At 40.4% G+C, this 14,172-nt stretch overlaps 1 protein-coding gene across 2 annotated transcripts in view; it reads right to left on the minus strand.

The window, feature by feature from the left end:
• Positions 1-14,172, minus strand: part of Csmd1 (CUB and Sushi multiple domains 1) — a 1,596,844-nt gene that overhangs the window by 370,248 nt on the left and 1,212,424 nt on the right. For both annotated transcript variants that reach the window (XM_052751771.1, XM_052751770.1), the window contains exon 11: positions 12,402-12,505. In XM_052751771.1, the coding sequence (XP_052607731.1) occupies positions 12,402-12,505 (104 nt within the window). The remainder of the gene's footprint in view (positions 1-12,401; positions 12,506-14,172) is intronic.

A 14,172-nucleotide genomic window follows, 5' to 3' on the forward strand; every position in this document is an offset into this window, starting at 1 on the left:
TGGGGGGACCTGATCATGCCATACATCTGTCAAGACACGACATTGATGTCCTATAGCAGCACCTGCTGTATATCATACCTGCTCTCCTCCAGAGAGTGCCTGGAGGGAAAGTGGAACTAAACTTTAATACACTGATTTTAATTATAAATTAGGCCATGGAGAAGGAAGTGCTGACCCCAAGATAAAAAGTGACCCACACCTGAACGCCTTAGCAGTCTTTACAATTCTTCATGCACATGTGGTTTATGAACTTTTTGAGAGGCTAGCATGCACATAGGATTTAAATAGTGAGATTTGTGGGGGCATGGGCATGCATGTGGTCCATGCAGGATGAGGTACAGATTCCCAGCAGTAAACACAAGGTATGTCTTATTTTATCCAAGGGCAAAACAGTCAACCCAGAGATGGAGCAAATTATCAACACATTAAGGGTCATCCTGGTACAAAAGGCTAGAGTCACACAGAAGTAGGAGACTATGTAGTTACTCAACAAATAAAGGGGGAAGAACTCTAAACTCTTTACTTCAGTGAGTCTCTATTCCAATTCATACATATTCATGCAGATGATAGTGTCAGCACTGAGGAGAAATGAAGTGAGCTATGACTCAGTCCATCTATCATGAACATGGGATCCTGCCACTCAGAATGATTGGTTATGTGTGACATGTACCACTACATGAGCTGGATAGGTGGGGAGGGATGAGACTCTAATATGGAAATCAAGATGACTCTGAAAACTAACCAAGTGGGTAGGTTTTAGAGAATATGTCATATGTAATGCTATAATGAGGAATGACTTGTGCGTGCGCGTGCATGTGTACAAGAGATAGAGATAGAGAGAGAGAGAGAGAGAGAGAGAGAGAGAGAGAGAGAGAGAGAGAGAGAGTGTTAGAGTCCTGATGCTCCCCAGAGGCATTCTGGTGATGCTGGAATGGACTGTGGTTTGTTAATTTGATTGGCATGTGATTCTCACACAAGTGTGACAGAGAGATCACTGGGCTGGGATCTATTCAAGTCAGATGGCAGGGGAAGGATGATGAGTTACACCAATCACTGCCAGTCTCTTCTTCCAATTCACTAACCCTCATCACAATGACCACATAAACCATCTAAAAATATCAAATCCAAACCTCTTGATCTCACAGGTCAAAGGGATAAAAAGTTGGTGGAGACCCCAGAGGATGCCAATCTCTCAATTTTTCTACTTAGTATAGCCAGGCTATGGGATGTGACTGACCAACCCTCTGGTCATAAAGATCCTCTTTTGTGCTCCCCCCAGTTGTGTGTGTGTGTGTGTGTGTGTGTGTGTGTGTGTGTGTGTGTGTGTGTGTGTAATAAAGTTAAAGTCCTAGAAATAGTCCAGGAGGCAGACAGAAGGCAGATCTACAAAAAGGAGCAAAGCAAGCTGAGCTATGGTCCTAAATAAGCCAACAGTTGAGTATGGGGTGTTCTGTAGGTTCCCTCAAACACAAAGACACCTAGAGCCTATTTAGCTCTCCCTGGCCTGGTAGCAAACAGTCCAGACCAGCTCATTCTCCCAAGACACAATATGCCCTACCTGACCTCCAGCCATGCTGGTACCAGTACATGTATAGACTATAAAGTCCCCGACAGAAGGCAGCTAAGGTCTCCTTCCCTATGGCTACAAAAATCCCATTTTCCATTTTATCCATTTTGTTTTTTTTGAAAGTGTGTGTGTGTGTGTGTGTGTGTGTGTGTGTGTGTGTGTGTGTGTAAGGCCAGTGGTCAATCACAGGTATTGTCCCTCAGGGACAAATCACCTTGTTTCGTAAGGCTGGGTTTCTTATTGGCTTGAATCTTGCCAGTTCAGCTAGACTGTCTAGGCAGCAAGCCCTAGTGATCAGCCTGTTTCCCACTCTCCAGCATCAGGTCAAAATGGTATATCTGACTTTTTCTATGGACTTTGGGGCTCAAGCTCTGGTCCTCACTCTTTCAAGGCAAGTACTTCCCTGACTGAGCCATGTCCCTAGCTCTCAAGGCTCCATTTGCACAGGGAAGAACAATCAAGGCAGATGTTCCCACAGACAGCCTGGCCAGGGGACAACCTATCTGCAAAGTGAGCTTGAGGCCTCCTTCAGCAGAATCAGGCAAAGGTTAGGTGTGTGACACTATCAGGGAGATCACAAAGACTGACTGTTCCCCACCCCATTGGGTCATTACAGCAAGCTTTGAGGGACCATGTGGTCCATTCCCCAGCACCATCTGGGAGTGCCTGCCCTCCAAGCAAAGAATTATCACAGTGATAATTAAAATTGTTCAGGGGACCAGCCACAGCAAGAGGCCAAGTCCAGCGCTGATGCAGAAGGCTCACCTTCCGAAATGAAGGACTCAACCAGTCCTTGACACACCCTAACCAGACAGAAAAGATCTCCAGGACGCAATCCTCAAACAAGGACATGAGAAAATCACACCTTGAATGAGCAGACAGGATCCACTGACTACTGAAGTGAATGGGAGCTGGGAGCTGGGCAGTGGGGAATCAAAGCATAAACATTTAAGAAACAATGTATGGCCTTTACAAATTCTCTGCAAACATGTGGAACACAGAGGAGGACATCTTAGCAAAGAAATGCAAGTTGTTTTCCAACAAAATCTGGAGGAAGAGTAGAAGTAAACCTATGCAACAAATGAAAATAAAACTTGCTCAGTGGGTGTAATTTACAGGGAGGAGTCAACAGCAAGGCAAACGGAGATGGGAACAAGGTGCATGGCACAGGGGTGGAGCTGACAAAGTGGGGTCTGGAGCAAAGAAAGAGAAGTTGACAGAGTATTACAACAAGTAACTTTTGACATGAAATTTATCAGATTTGGTAAGAAACACATACTATAAATCCCAGAACTGACATAAACTCAATAACGGCAAATCCACTAGAAGACAAATGCAATTTATTTTTGAAAACAAAAGAAAGGGGAAACCTTGAAGACAAGAAGGGACCTGTGATGTGGATGACAACAGATTCCCATCTGGGACCTCAGAGACCAGAAACTAAAGTGCCAATCACAAGTTCTGTATTCCAGGCCACTCTTCATAGCTTAGGGGATCCTTTAAAATGAGTAAAATTCTCAGACCAAAGTTTGCCACAACAAATTAAGGGTAGGTAGCTGACCTGCTCTTAAAATTTTTCTGGAAAATTTTTTAGGAAGAAAAAAATGGTAGCAGCAGGGAGCTGGAAGCTTCCAGGTTGAGAAGGAACCGGAGATGGAGTGGAAAGATGGCTGCATATAATATGGTCTCATCTCTTCATCATGAGTTCTGTGAATCATGTTTAATAATTAAACTACACCTTAAAAATCAGCTTGGTATTTACAACACTGGCTTGTCGATCTGGTAGACGGACAAAAAGATCTGGGGGTTAGTGAGTTTTCCAGAGTCCCTTGACATTTTACTGTTGACCCCAGCTGCAGAGGTAAATGACAGCTTCACTCACACCCATGCCTCAAACCTTTGTACCAGTGCTTGATACTGTTAATGTCCGGGATCTAACTCAGTAAACAGCTTAGGTCCAGATAGGCAGCAAATGACATGTAAAATTACTGGATAAGGGGTGAACAGCTGGAGCCATTAGAGGGTGGAGGCCAGGTGAGCATGGACACAGCAATAAAGATAAGAACCCAGGCCTGCTACAACCATCAGAGTACAAAGAGGACAAATGGGTTCTTCCCAGAACCTCCATGAATGGCCTAGCTCACAGCAATGCTGGCCCAGGGAACTCCATTGTGAGCCTTTAATTTCTAGAACTAAGAAAATATGGATTTCTGAAACCCACCAAATTTGTAGAAACTTACTAGCAGGAAATAAAATGTAGACTACCACAGATCATGTGTTTAATACCCATCACACCCATCATGGTATTACAAAGAACAATCTTTCTGACACTAGCAACAGAAGATGGTAGATTTCAAAACAATAATGACAAACCCATCAATAACCTGTGTGCTGTGGATATAGTTCTGTATGCTGTGAATGTGTTGATCTGATTGGTTAATAAAAAAAATGCTGATTGGACAGTAGCCAGGCAGCTATAGGAAGGCTGAAGAAGTATAGGAAGGCTGAATCAGCCAGCCGCTGCCAGCAGGAGAAGCAAGATGTAAAGATACTGGTAAGCCACAAGCCACGTGGCAAGGTATAGATTCATAGAAATGGGTTAATTTAAGATGTAAGATCTAGCTAGCAAGAAGCCTGAGTCATTACACCATACAGTTTTAATTAATATAAGCCTCTGTGTGTTTATTTGGGTATGAGTGGCTGAGGACCTGGGTGGGACTAGAGAAAACTCCAGCTATACCTGTGCAGGGGGTTAAGGACAAAATCAGGAGTCAAGAATTAGGAAAAGCTGCACAGAAGGCAAATTATAATGTGGTATAGCCCCATATTAATTATACCTTCAACTTTATGTGGTTAGAAGCTAGTGTGATGGTGCCTTATGAAGCCTGAGATTGCTGTGGGTTTGAAGCTGCATGGACAATTTAGGAGTACCTGGCTAGCCAAGGGCAGAAATCATATAGAATGTGTCCTGTGACCAAGATGGAATCAAACTAGAAGTCATTAACACAAATGTGATAGGAAAAACCTACAAACATACAAAAATGGATTATCCATGATTTAAAGTAGAATTTGCAAATGGAAATGTAAACAAATAAACAAAACAACACAAGCAAAAAACTCATTAGAACTGATTAAATGCAAGACCCAACATAAAATAGGAAGGAAACAATTAAAACAGAGCAGAGGAAATTTCTACAGCAAACGTGGTTGTTAGATACAAGGAAAAGGTTAGAAACAGCACTGAAGTCCCTGTGAGAAACAAGGGAAAGTGAACCCGAGGGAGGCAGGCACGTGGGCATGATGGCAACAGATGTCACAGGATGGTGACAGAGAAACAAGAGGAGCAAATGAACCAGACATGCTTCTTATAAAAACAGGTTTTACTGCTCAATCCATATGAAACCTGGCAGGGATGGGGCAAGGTGAAACCAGCATCAAGAATGAAGAGATGGGGATGTCCACACATTCCAAGACTATTGCCAAAGCGATGAATGCAGAGAAATGTGGGCACATAAAACCAACAGACTTATGAATATTGTTAAGTCACACAGGATCTACAAAGTATTAAAACTCTGTCAAGAGGCAGTGGCAGTCTGAGAAACTTTCTAACCCTTAAAGAATCCGACTCTAAGCCAGAATTTTCCCTCTCTAAAGCCCCCAGGCCCAGGTGGCGTTGCTAGACCTTTTACACCAGAATCCTAACGCTGTTCATTAACTCTTCCTTCAAGCAACAGCATGCATACATTGCAGCTCATTTAGTAATGAAACTAGGCTGAATCTGATACAAGACAGAGAAAGATGAGTGAGGGGAAACTCCTAACTAATACCCACAAATCTAGATCAAAGTATCTTCAACCAAATACCGGGTAAATGAATGCAGCATCACAGAGGAAGTTTAAACTGGATTATAAATCAGAACTTGCTGTCTGGACATGAACAGACCAACATGTGCAATCTGCTAATTGAATATTTAGGAAGGGAAAATACACAGTCATAAGATGACACCAAAACACACGATGGAACTCCATGCACAGGGACTGTGAGATTCCACACAGGAAGCACACCAGTTCGCTCCAAGTTGTAAATTAGCCGTGTCTACCTCAATTTCAGAAAGGTTTAGTACGATGTACACAGCTACTCTCAAGCCTATTAGGAAGAGAACAGCCCCAGGACAGCAAAACACTCTTGGAAAAGAGAACAACAGTAATACCACTGAAATTAATACCTCTACTTGCTAAGTATCTTGTGGTGGTTTAAAATGAGAATGTCCCTTGTTGGCTAATGCCTGTGAACCTTGGTTCCCCAGTTGGTGCTACTGTTTGGGAAGTTATAGAAGTTTTAGGGGATACAACCTTGCTGGAGGAAGTACCCTACTCTGGGGCAGGTTCTGGGGTTTCATAGCCTCCTCCTGTTTCCTGTTTGTTCTCTTTGCTTACTGGACGCAGATGAAATGTTACCAGCCAGCTTCCTGCTCCCATGCCATCCCATGTCTTCCCGACCATGGCGAGTCTATACATCCAGAAAACTGAGCTAAAATAAATCCTTTTCTTGCTTAAGGCACTTGGGTCATGATATTTTATCACAGCAACAGAAAAGTAACTTCACCTTTGTGGTTCCGGTAGAGAGCTAGATACACAGATTGATGATAAAGAAGGAGAAGCCCCAGAACAAATTCCTACGATCATGCACACCCGGTTTTTGACAAAGACACAAACAGAATCAGTAAAAGGAAGAAAGGTAGCCCTTTAATAAAGTGCAGAAAAAACAGACATGCAGAAGTTAAGGCAGAATTTGTACTCATGTCTTATATATCCCACAAAAATGAATTTAAATTTGAAAATAGCCTAAAGAGAAAATGTAAAGCTACCTTCACTTAGGGAATCACATTTCGTGCACCCCCAAGCTCCAGAGCTAGGAAGTCCATACACTTTACCCCCAAAGAGCTGAACTTCATGTCCATCCATTGGCCATCTCAATACAAAGCCTTTACTCTGAGACAATTCATAAGAAAAACATAAGCTAAAAGGATGGGTGAGAGATAAGGTCATATGAAGCTTCTATTCTACTGAGGACTAACACCATGAACACCCAAGGAACTCTCAAGTAAAATATAAAATCCGATTAGAAGATATGAAAAAGCATGGTGGGTACCCTGCAAGAGAGGAAGCACAGGTGTTGAAGAAGCAGAGGAAATAATCAGCATGGCCAGAGAACAATGCAATCTAAACACAATAGAGACAGAACCACACACCCACTAAGCAGGGCAAAAGGTGATGACTCCAAATGCAGATGGAAGTGAAGAAACTGGACGGCTGAGCATGCCAGTAAGAAGGTGGACTGGCAGTGCCACTCTTGGAAACTGCCTGAAGTGTCTCAGAACATTGAGCTAGCAAGTAGTGCATGGGCCAGAAATCACATTTATGGGTGTGTATGTGTGTGTGTTTTAAAGAAACAAAAGTTTATGTGTACACACCATTCTTTACAGAAACGTTCATCACATCCTTTATAGCAGTCATCAAAACAGGAAACACTCCAGGTATTCGTTTGTGAGTCAATACTAAAGAAGTTGTGGGATGTCCCCATTAGAAGCACACAAAACCAGGAGGAAAGGATCATAAAACATTATACACTGCAGGATGCTAAAATGACCATGACCATGCCGTGACAGTGTTTTCAGAGATAGTGCAAGACAGTAGCTGTCAGGGGTTAGGGGTGAGTGGGGAGAGAGAAAGGAGGGTATGATTTTAGAAGGAAGAGCTAAGAGATGGTTCTGTAAAGTGTCTGCCATACAAGCATGAGAAGCTGAGTTTGGACCAACAGCACCCACATAAAAGCTGCCAGGAGTGGTGGTTCACACCTGTAAGAATAGTGGAGATGGAGAGAGAGGCAGGGGGATCCCTGGAGCTCACTGGCCAGCCAAGCTCTGAGCTCAGTGAGGGTCCTGTCTCAGAGACTAAGGTGGAGAGCAATAGATGAAGATATGCAACATCAACCTGGCCTTCATGGACACACACACACACACACACACACACACACACACACACACACACACACACACACGGACTTAGCAATAACAGACAAACATAGCATAAGCTTTAGGGTACTGGACAGTGCAGCCAATTGTACTTAGATGTGAGTAATAACGGAAACCAAGCCACATGAATGCTTTGGTATGTAGATTTCTTGATCCCTATTGCATTCAAGACTAAAACCAATCAATAAATGTAGCCACAAGGAAATATGTTTCCTATTATATAAGACACAATTGGAAGCTGTCTTACTGCTGTTGGGGTTGATGTTTATAGAGATAGTCACTTACAATTACTGCAGTAAGGGAATTACTCCTCTAACTCAGCACCATAATTACTTTTTTTTTCTTTTTCCTGCCAAAAAGAAAAAGTTTCCTGTCATGTCCCAACTTTTTATGCTTGAAAAATTATTTTTCTTAAAGACAAGAGGCAGAGAAATAAAAGCTAATGATGGACCAACTTTGAGTACAGAGCAGCCCTCTTATAACAGATCAGAGTGTCCTGGAAGAACTCCAGGGACCTGGAAGCTACTATTTTGAATATCATGGATGTGAGTTTTGGATCACATGAGCCACAGGCCACATTCTTTCAGTGCTAATTGACTTGATTTCTAATCATGATTTATAAATATGAAAAGTGAAATTTTTTTGGACAACATTTAAATTGACATTTTTCTGTCTTTACTCTTAACAGAACTTGCCCATGTCCTCCATCATGAAGGGATCATATCAAAGATAACTGACTGGCCTAGGAGAATCCTTTTCTTTCTTATCTTCTCACTCTCCCTCTTTTTCTCTTTCCCCCATTCTCTTTCTCCTTCTTTTAGGAGTGCTGGGGATTGGCCCCAAGGCCTTATGCCTCCTGGGCTTGAGCCATACCCCTGGTGCCTGGTTTTCTTTGAATATGAAAAGAATGAATCCTTTCATCTCAGGCCAGCAAGGAGATGCCAATCATAGCCACAGCAAGGCAGGGGCTCTAACTAGAAGGAGGTTGAAGACAGGGTGAAGCTTCCCTGGGGATCAACTCATTTCCTTATTATCTAATTCAAATGTCTAGCTGTATGGAGGCTGCTACTTGCACACAGATTCCTTCATCCCCACAGAGGGGTGGACATTTAAAAAGCCATATCCTGTCTCGCAATCCTCAGGACATCCAAGTTAATGCAATCTCCTGTTACTGCCAGCTAGAGCAGGGCCAGGTAAAGCAATATCTCCTCTCGCCAGTTTGCAATTTAATTTTGAGGAAATTGTCAATATATATTCTCAGAAAGAGCTCAGCAGAGATCTGTTAAGTTAGTTATTTCATTTTCTTTTGAGTTTGCCATGCTATACAAATACTCTGAGAAAATCCATCCTTCTTTTGGGAAGACTGGGGTGACAGATGAATCCCTGAACCCTTAGGGATTTTGCTTTGTGTTACAAAGTTTGAGAAAATAAAATCTATGAACAGAAATCAGAGCTCTAAAAACCACATTTAGAATGTGCCCTCTCCTTATTATGTCATTTCCCTTCCTAAATATCTTCCAAGTTCTGAGTAGAACCCACCTGTCACCCAAGAGGAGGACCAGTAAGATAATGGGCCCAATGCACTCAGTCCCAGCCCAGCATACAGGGAGCCAAATCTAGTGTGGTTGGAAATCCGCATCAGGAGCTTTTATGAGTTTATAGACTGCCTACTATTTAAAGGGTCTTAGTGCATCTGTCATTTGTCCTAGTAGATTATAAAGCCCATGCTGAGAATAATGCACAGCACATACTTACTCAAGTTGGGCTGTTGGTGTCTAATCTAGATTTACCTGCTTGCTCCAGAAGCCAGGGGAGGCCCCAGCATCTCCCTTCTCTGTAACTCAGGACCAGATACTAAGGAAGTATCTCCATGGCTCTTCTTCCTCTGCTTCAGCTAATTAAATGTGCTTTGCTCCTTGTTACATTATGTTTCCCAGAGGGCACCTCAGTTTGATTCAGTTGGCCATTTAGATTTTCATTTATAGATCTGAGCTATTATGAAGAGGTCCTAATAACACTTATGTCATTGTAACATACAGTTTACCATTGCTTTCTTAACAACAAAAAGCCTTTAAAAAATAAGAGTGTGAGCTTAGATCCTTAATAGCAACCCATGGGATGTTCTAAGGCATTTCCTTACTGCATTTATATTTTAACTTTTGCATTTATTTAAAAACCATTCTCATTTATTTGAGTGGTGTCCTTTTAAAAATCAGATGTTATGGTAACAATTAAGCCATTTCACATGTAGTTTACATTTATTATCTAAGTTTATTGTATATATTTTGAAGCCATGAAAACAGAGGGACACAGAGGTAAAATGACTTCCCTCAGGGTCACAGAGGCAGGGAGTAGTATTGAATCAGAAACTCCATCTTGGATTACCAACCCACATATACTCACTATCTGTGTGTAGATAATTATATACAATACAAGATGCTAGCTAAAATCATGCCAACAATACAGGTGCCCAGTGTTACCCTAGAGAACTCTGTGCTTTTAAAGGCAAAAAAAGCAAAAATTGGAATTTTTGGTCCAGCCACTTGGCAAATATTATTATCAATATATAATCATAACTCATATTTATCACCTGAAGTTAGTTCTTCCTAGTTCCCTAATAGTTAGACTTTCTTGTTCTCTTTTCTACATCTTGTATTATACCCACATGTATACTTGTTTACATATTTACATATTACTGGCTAGATCTAATATATTATAGGGATATGTAGTTTTTTTTTTAACCTGAGAGTATGTGACCTTGCTTAATATTATACATGCTATGACTATCAATTTTCCTACAAATTTTGTGATTAGCTTTTTCTATAAAGCTGAATAATATTCTAATATATATATATATATATATATATATATATCATACAATATTATATATGTAAAATTTTTATTATCCATTTATCTGGTGATGGACAATTAAGCTGATTCCAATCCTGTGATATTGTCAATAAAGCTAATTGTTTTTCTGGTTCTAGCTGTCATGAACTTTTCATTTTTGGTGGTGGATAAGTATATAAAATATATTTGGTATCAAAAGTATAAAATACCACATGGCGTGCCACAGCTTCTACTCTGAATGGCTGCTCTAACTGTATAGATATTTATTAAATTGTATAGTCTATGGGCCTGATTAATTTCAGTGTGTAAATATTTTGTATGCAATGATTTTTATAATAATGATTAAAATAATAAACATATAATTATTTAAAGACATGTGGGTGCATGTATGTATGTGTGTAGGTGTTGAGTGTTAGGGGTTTGGGCAAATAAATACTTTCATGTTCCACTTTGGTAAAAATGTAAATTTTCATAAATTTTCTAGAAAAGCTGGACAAAGAGTAACATCCTAAATGTTGACACTCTTGGCCCCTTAAATTTCTTTGCTAGAAAAATTTCTTAAAGGCAAGTGTATTAACTACACATTGAGTGAAGAGTTTTGCACTGTGTGACTACTACAAAAGCTAAAGAAGAGGGTATAGGTGGGAAAAGGAGACCCACACAGTGGCCATTTAAGAACAGTGGCATCTGTATGACAGAAGTGGAGACCTAGAGTACAGAACTTTTTTTGGAATTACCTCTTCAGCATCCCGTTAGCTGGGAACCAGGAGAGATCCATCACTAATGGAAGTATGGCACTGTGTACCCAGAATTCACAGAATGAGATGAGAATGCAGTGTACAATATACAGCTCAGGGTGTGCTGGGTAACACTTGGCCATGACATCATTCTTGCTGCCATTGTACACATTGGAAAGTATGAGCCAGTCATGTGGCATTAATTTATTGTCAGTCATAATGGGAATGGGCAATGACAAAATGAGCCAAAATAGATGCTCATCTGCTACAATGTTGACAATAGAAAGAGTGAAAGTTTCAAGCCCCCATGTAGCCTAGGCAGGACCACCAATAGACCCAGCCATGCACATTGTGCTTTTAAAATGTGCATTACCTCCTAAGGAAGTCATCCACAAAGTGAGAGGGCAACAGCACCTCTCTTCTGTCCTATACGTGTGCCCATGCCCAAGATAAAAAAGGACATAATTACATACACACTGACTGAGAAAAAGGAGATAAGTCCCTTAGCATCATCATTCCATAAGTGATAGAAGTTTTCAGACCAGTGCTTTTCAGAGTTACTACTTGAAGCCATCTGGCAAGAGGATGAAAGTTTTTTCCTCTTAGCTCAAAAGCTACAGAGATGGGCATTCCCAGATCACATATTTTATTTCGATAAAAACAGATCTGATGAAAACTGACAAGAACCCAGAGCTCAAAGCACCTGAAGAGGACTTTGCTATGGGTTAGAAACACTGAAGCTTCAGGCACAAGAAGGAGCCTATGGCAGGGTTCCTGAAGACTGCCCTGAGCCTAGTGGGACTCTGATCCACTTATTCTGCAGTCTCAGCCTCTTTTATTAGGTAGTTTTATAGTGCATGATGGTTCCCAGCAAGCATACAGCATTATCCCAGAAAACTACTATTCCAAAAGCACCTGTTCACACTGGGGAGGGAAGAGACAGGACCACAGGGATACCTGAGTTGAGAAAGGCATGTTTCTTGATTTCTGTCTTTTGCTGTTGCTCTGCTTCACATTATTTTGGCCACAAACACACTTTTAAAAAAATAGTGAAAACAGTTCATACAGGAAAAATGTAATCTTCAGTTAGTCCTCATGCAAAATCAGAGTGATCATCACTAGCATATTCAGGGAGGGCACTTATAAAGATAAGCCAACCAACATCTGCCCTCAGATATGCATACTGAGAAGAAAAGTGAAATGACATACTCACACATATAAAACAGATCTGGTGTCCCCCACCTTCCCAGCATCTCCAACCGTCAGGGTGTCATACCCTCTTTCCAACTCAAACTCTTCAAAAGCAAGCTTGATGACCTAAATCCAAAGAGAAAACACAGTTAATAACATAATACAGACCTTCCATAGCAATGCACATTTATAGTTTTGTGGTTAGCTTTGGCTCCTTAATTCTGATGGATACCAAACAATTCCCAAGTTGCCTCCAGTTGCTGTGTGGATAATAGAGGTTTGGTTGGCCTAAATTGCAGAATTTTGTGGAATTAAAATGTTCTTTTTGTCTCAATTTATTATGAACTCTAAAATGAGATTTACCTGACCTCATTTCAAGTTACGTGTCTATCAACTACATAGCATAAAAATTCAGTTGATTAGGTTAACCAAGAATAAGCCAATATAAGCAGGAGAAATACTGTTGTAGTTAATGAGACATGGTTTTAAGGACACCCTATAACGAATCTTTTAAAATTTACTTATGTAGATCCCATGTTACTATTCCCAATAACTTAAGAGCTTTCTGAAGCTAAGAAACAAACGATCCAATACCACACTTAGCTGTTCAAAACCTTGATGTTTCTTCTCTTCTTTTCTCTTTTATATTTCTGAGAATGCCACTCAAGGCTTTACCCACACTAGTCAAGTTCTCAATCAATGAACTGCACCATCAGACTTCAATTAGATAACTGGATGGATGGATGGATGGATGGATGGATGGATGGATGGATGGATAGGTGGGTGTGTAGATGGAGGCAGGAAGGATGAATAGATATGGACATACAGACAGATGGGTAGGAAGGCGGTTGACAAAAAGATAACAAGAAGATGTATAACCTTGTGATAAAACATAATTAAAAAAGAAGCATAACCCTGAATTAATTTCCATTTTGGCATGTGTGCAATAAAAAATGGCACACATATATAATACATACCACAATTAAAGAATATTATATGTAGAACACATTCGCAGATATATAGCATATTTGCATGTGATGATTAACATTATGCTAAACATTAGACATATTTCTTTTTGATCCACCAACAGACTATAGACATGTGAACTCCCTTCTCCATAGATCACAAGAAATTTTCTCCTGAAACAAACAAACAAACAAAATACTCCCTTTATTGATAAATATTGCGACCAAGAGGCAAGATGATCAAAGCTGTCAGGAATTTATGATGAGTCTTGAATAGCCAGGTATACAAAAAAATCAATAGATTATCATAGATGATAGATAGATAAATATAAATATGGATAGGCAGATTTAATACACAGATAATAGATAATAAAGAGTCAATAAATAGTTATTGGTGATGAGAAATGACAGAAAGTATATGATTTATTAATTAGATAACTGGATAAGTGAATTATAGACCAGTGAATGGATAGATAATTAGTTAAATGGATGAATAGAAGGATAGATAGATGATAAATATGTAGACTGATAGAAGATGAGTGGATGGTGGACAGATGGTGGGTGATAAATAAGTAGATTGATGGGTAGATGAGTGGATGATAGGTAAGTGGATGGACAGAGGGATGGGTGAATGGGTGATAAATAAGTAAACATATAGAATAATGGGTAGATGACAGATGACAGATAAATGGATAGATGGATGCTAGGTAAGTGATATATTAAAGTATGGACAGATGATGGGTGATAGATAATTGATGGACAGGTGATAGTATAAAAAGATGGGTGGATGAGTGATGGAGTGGCACATGGAGGTAGGTGAGGAAGGGA

This window comes from Peromyscus californicus, unplaced genomic scaffold (assembly GCF_007827085.1).
Source record: "Peromyscus californicus insignis strain IS unplaced genomic scaffold, ASM782708v3 Scaffold_23__1_contigs__length_62951481, whole genome shotgun sequence".
In the NCBI taxonomy this organism is placed as follows: domain Eukaryota; kingdom Metazoa; phylum Chordata; class Mammalia; order Rodentia; family Cricetidae; genus Peromyscus; species Peromyscus californicus.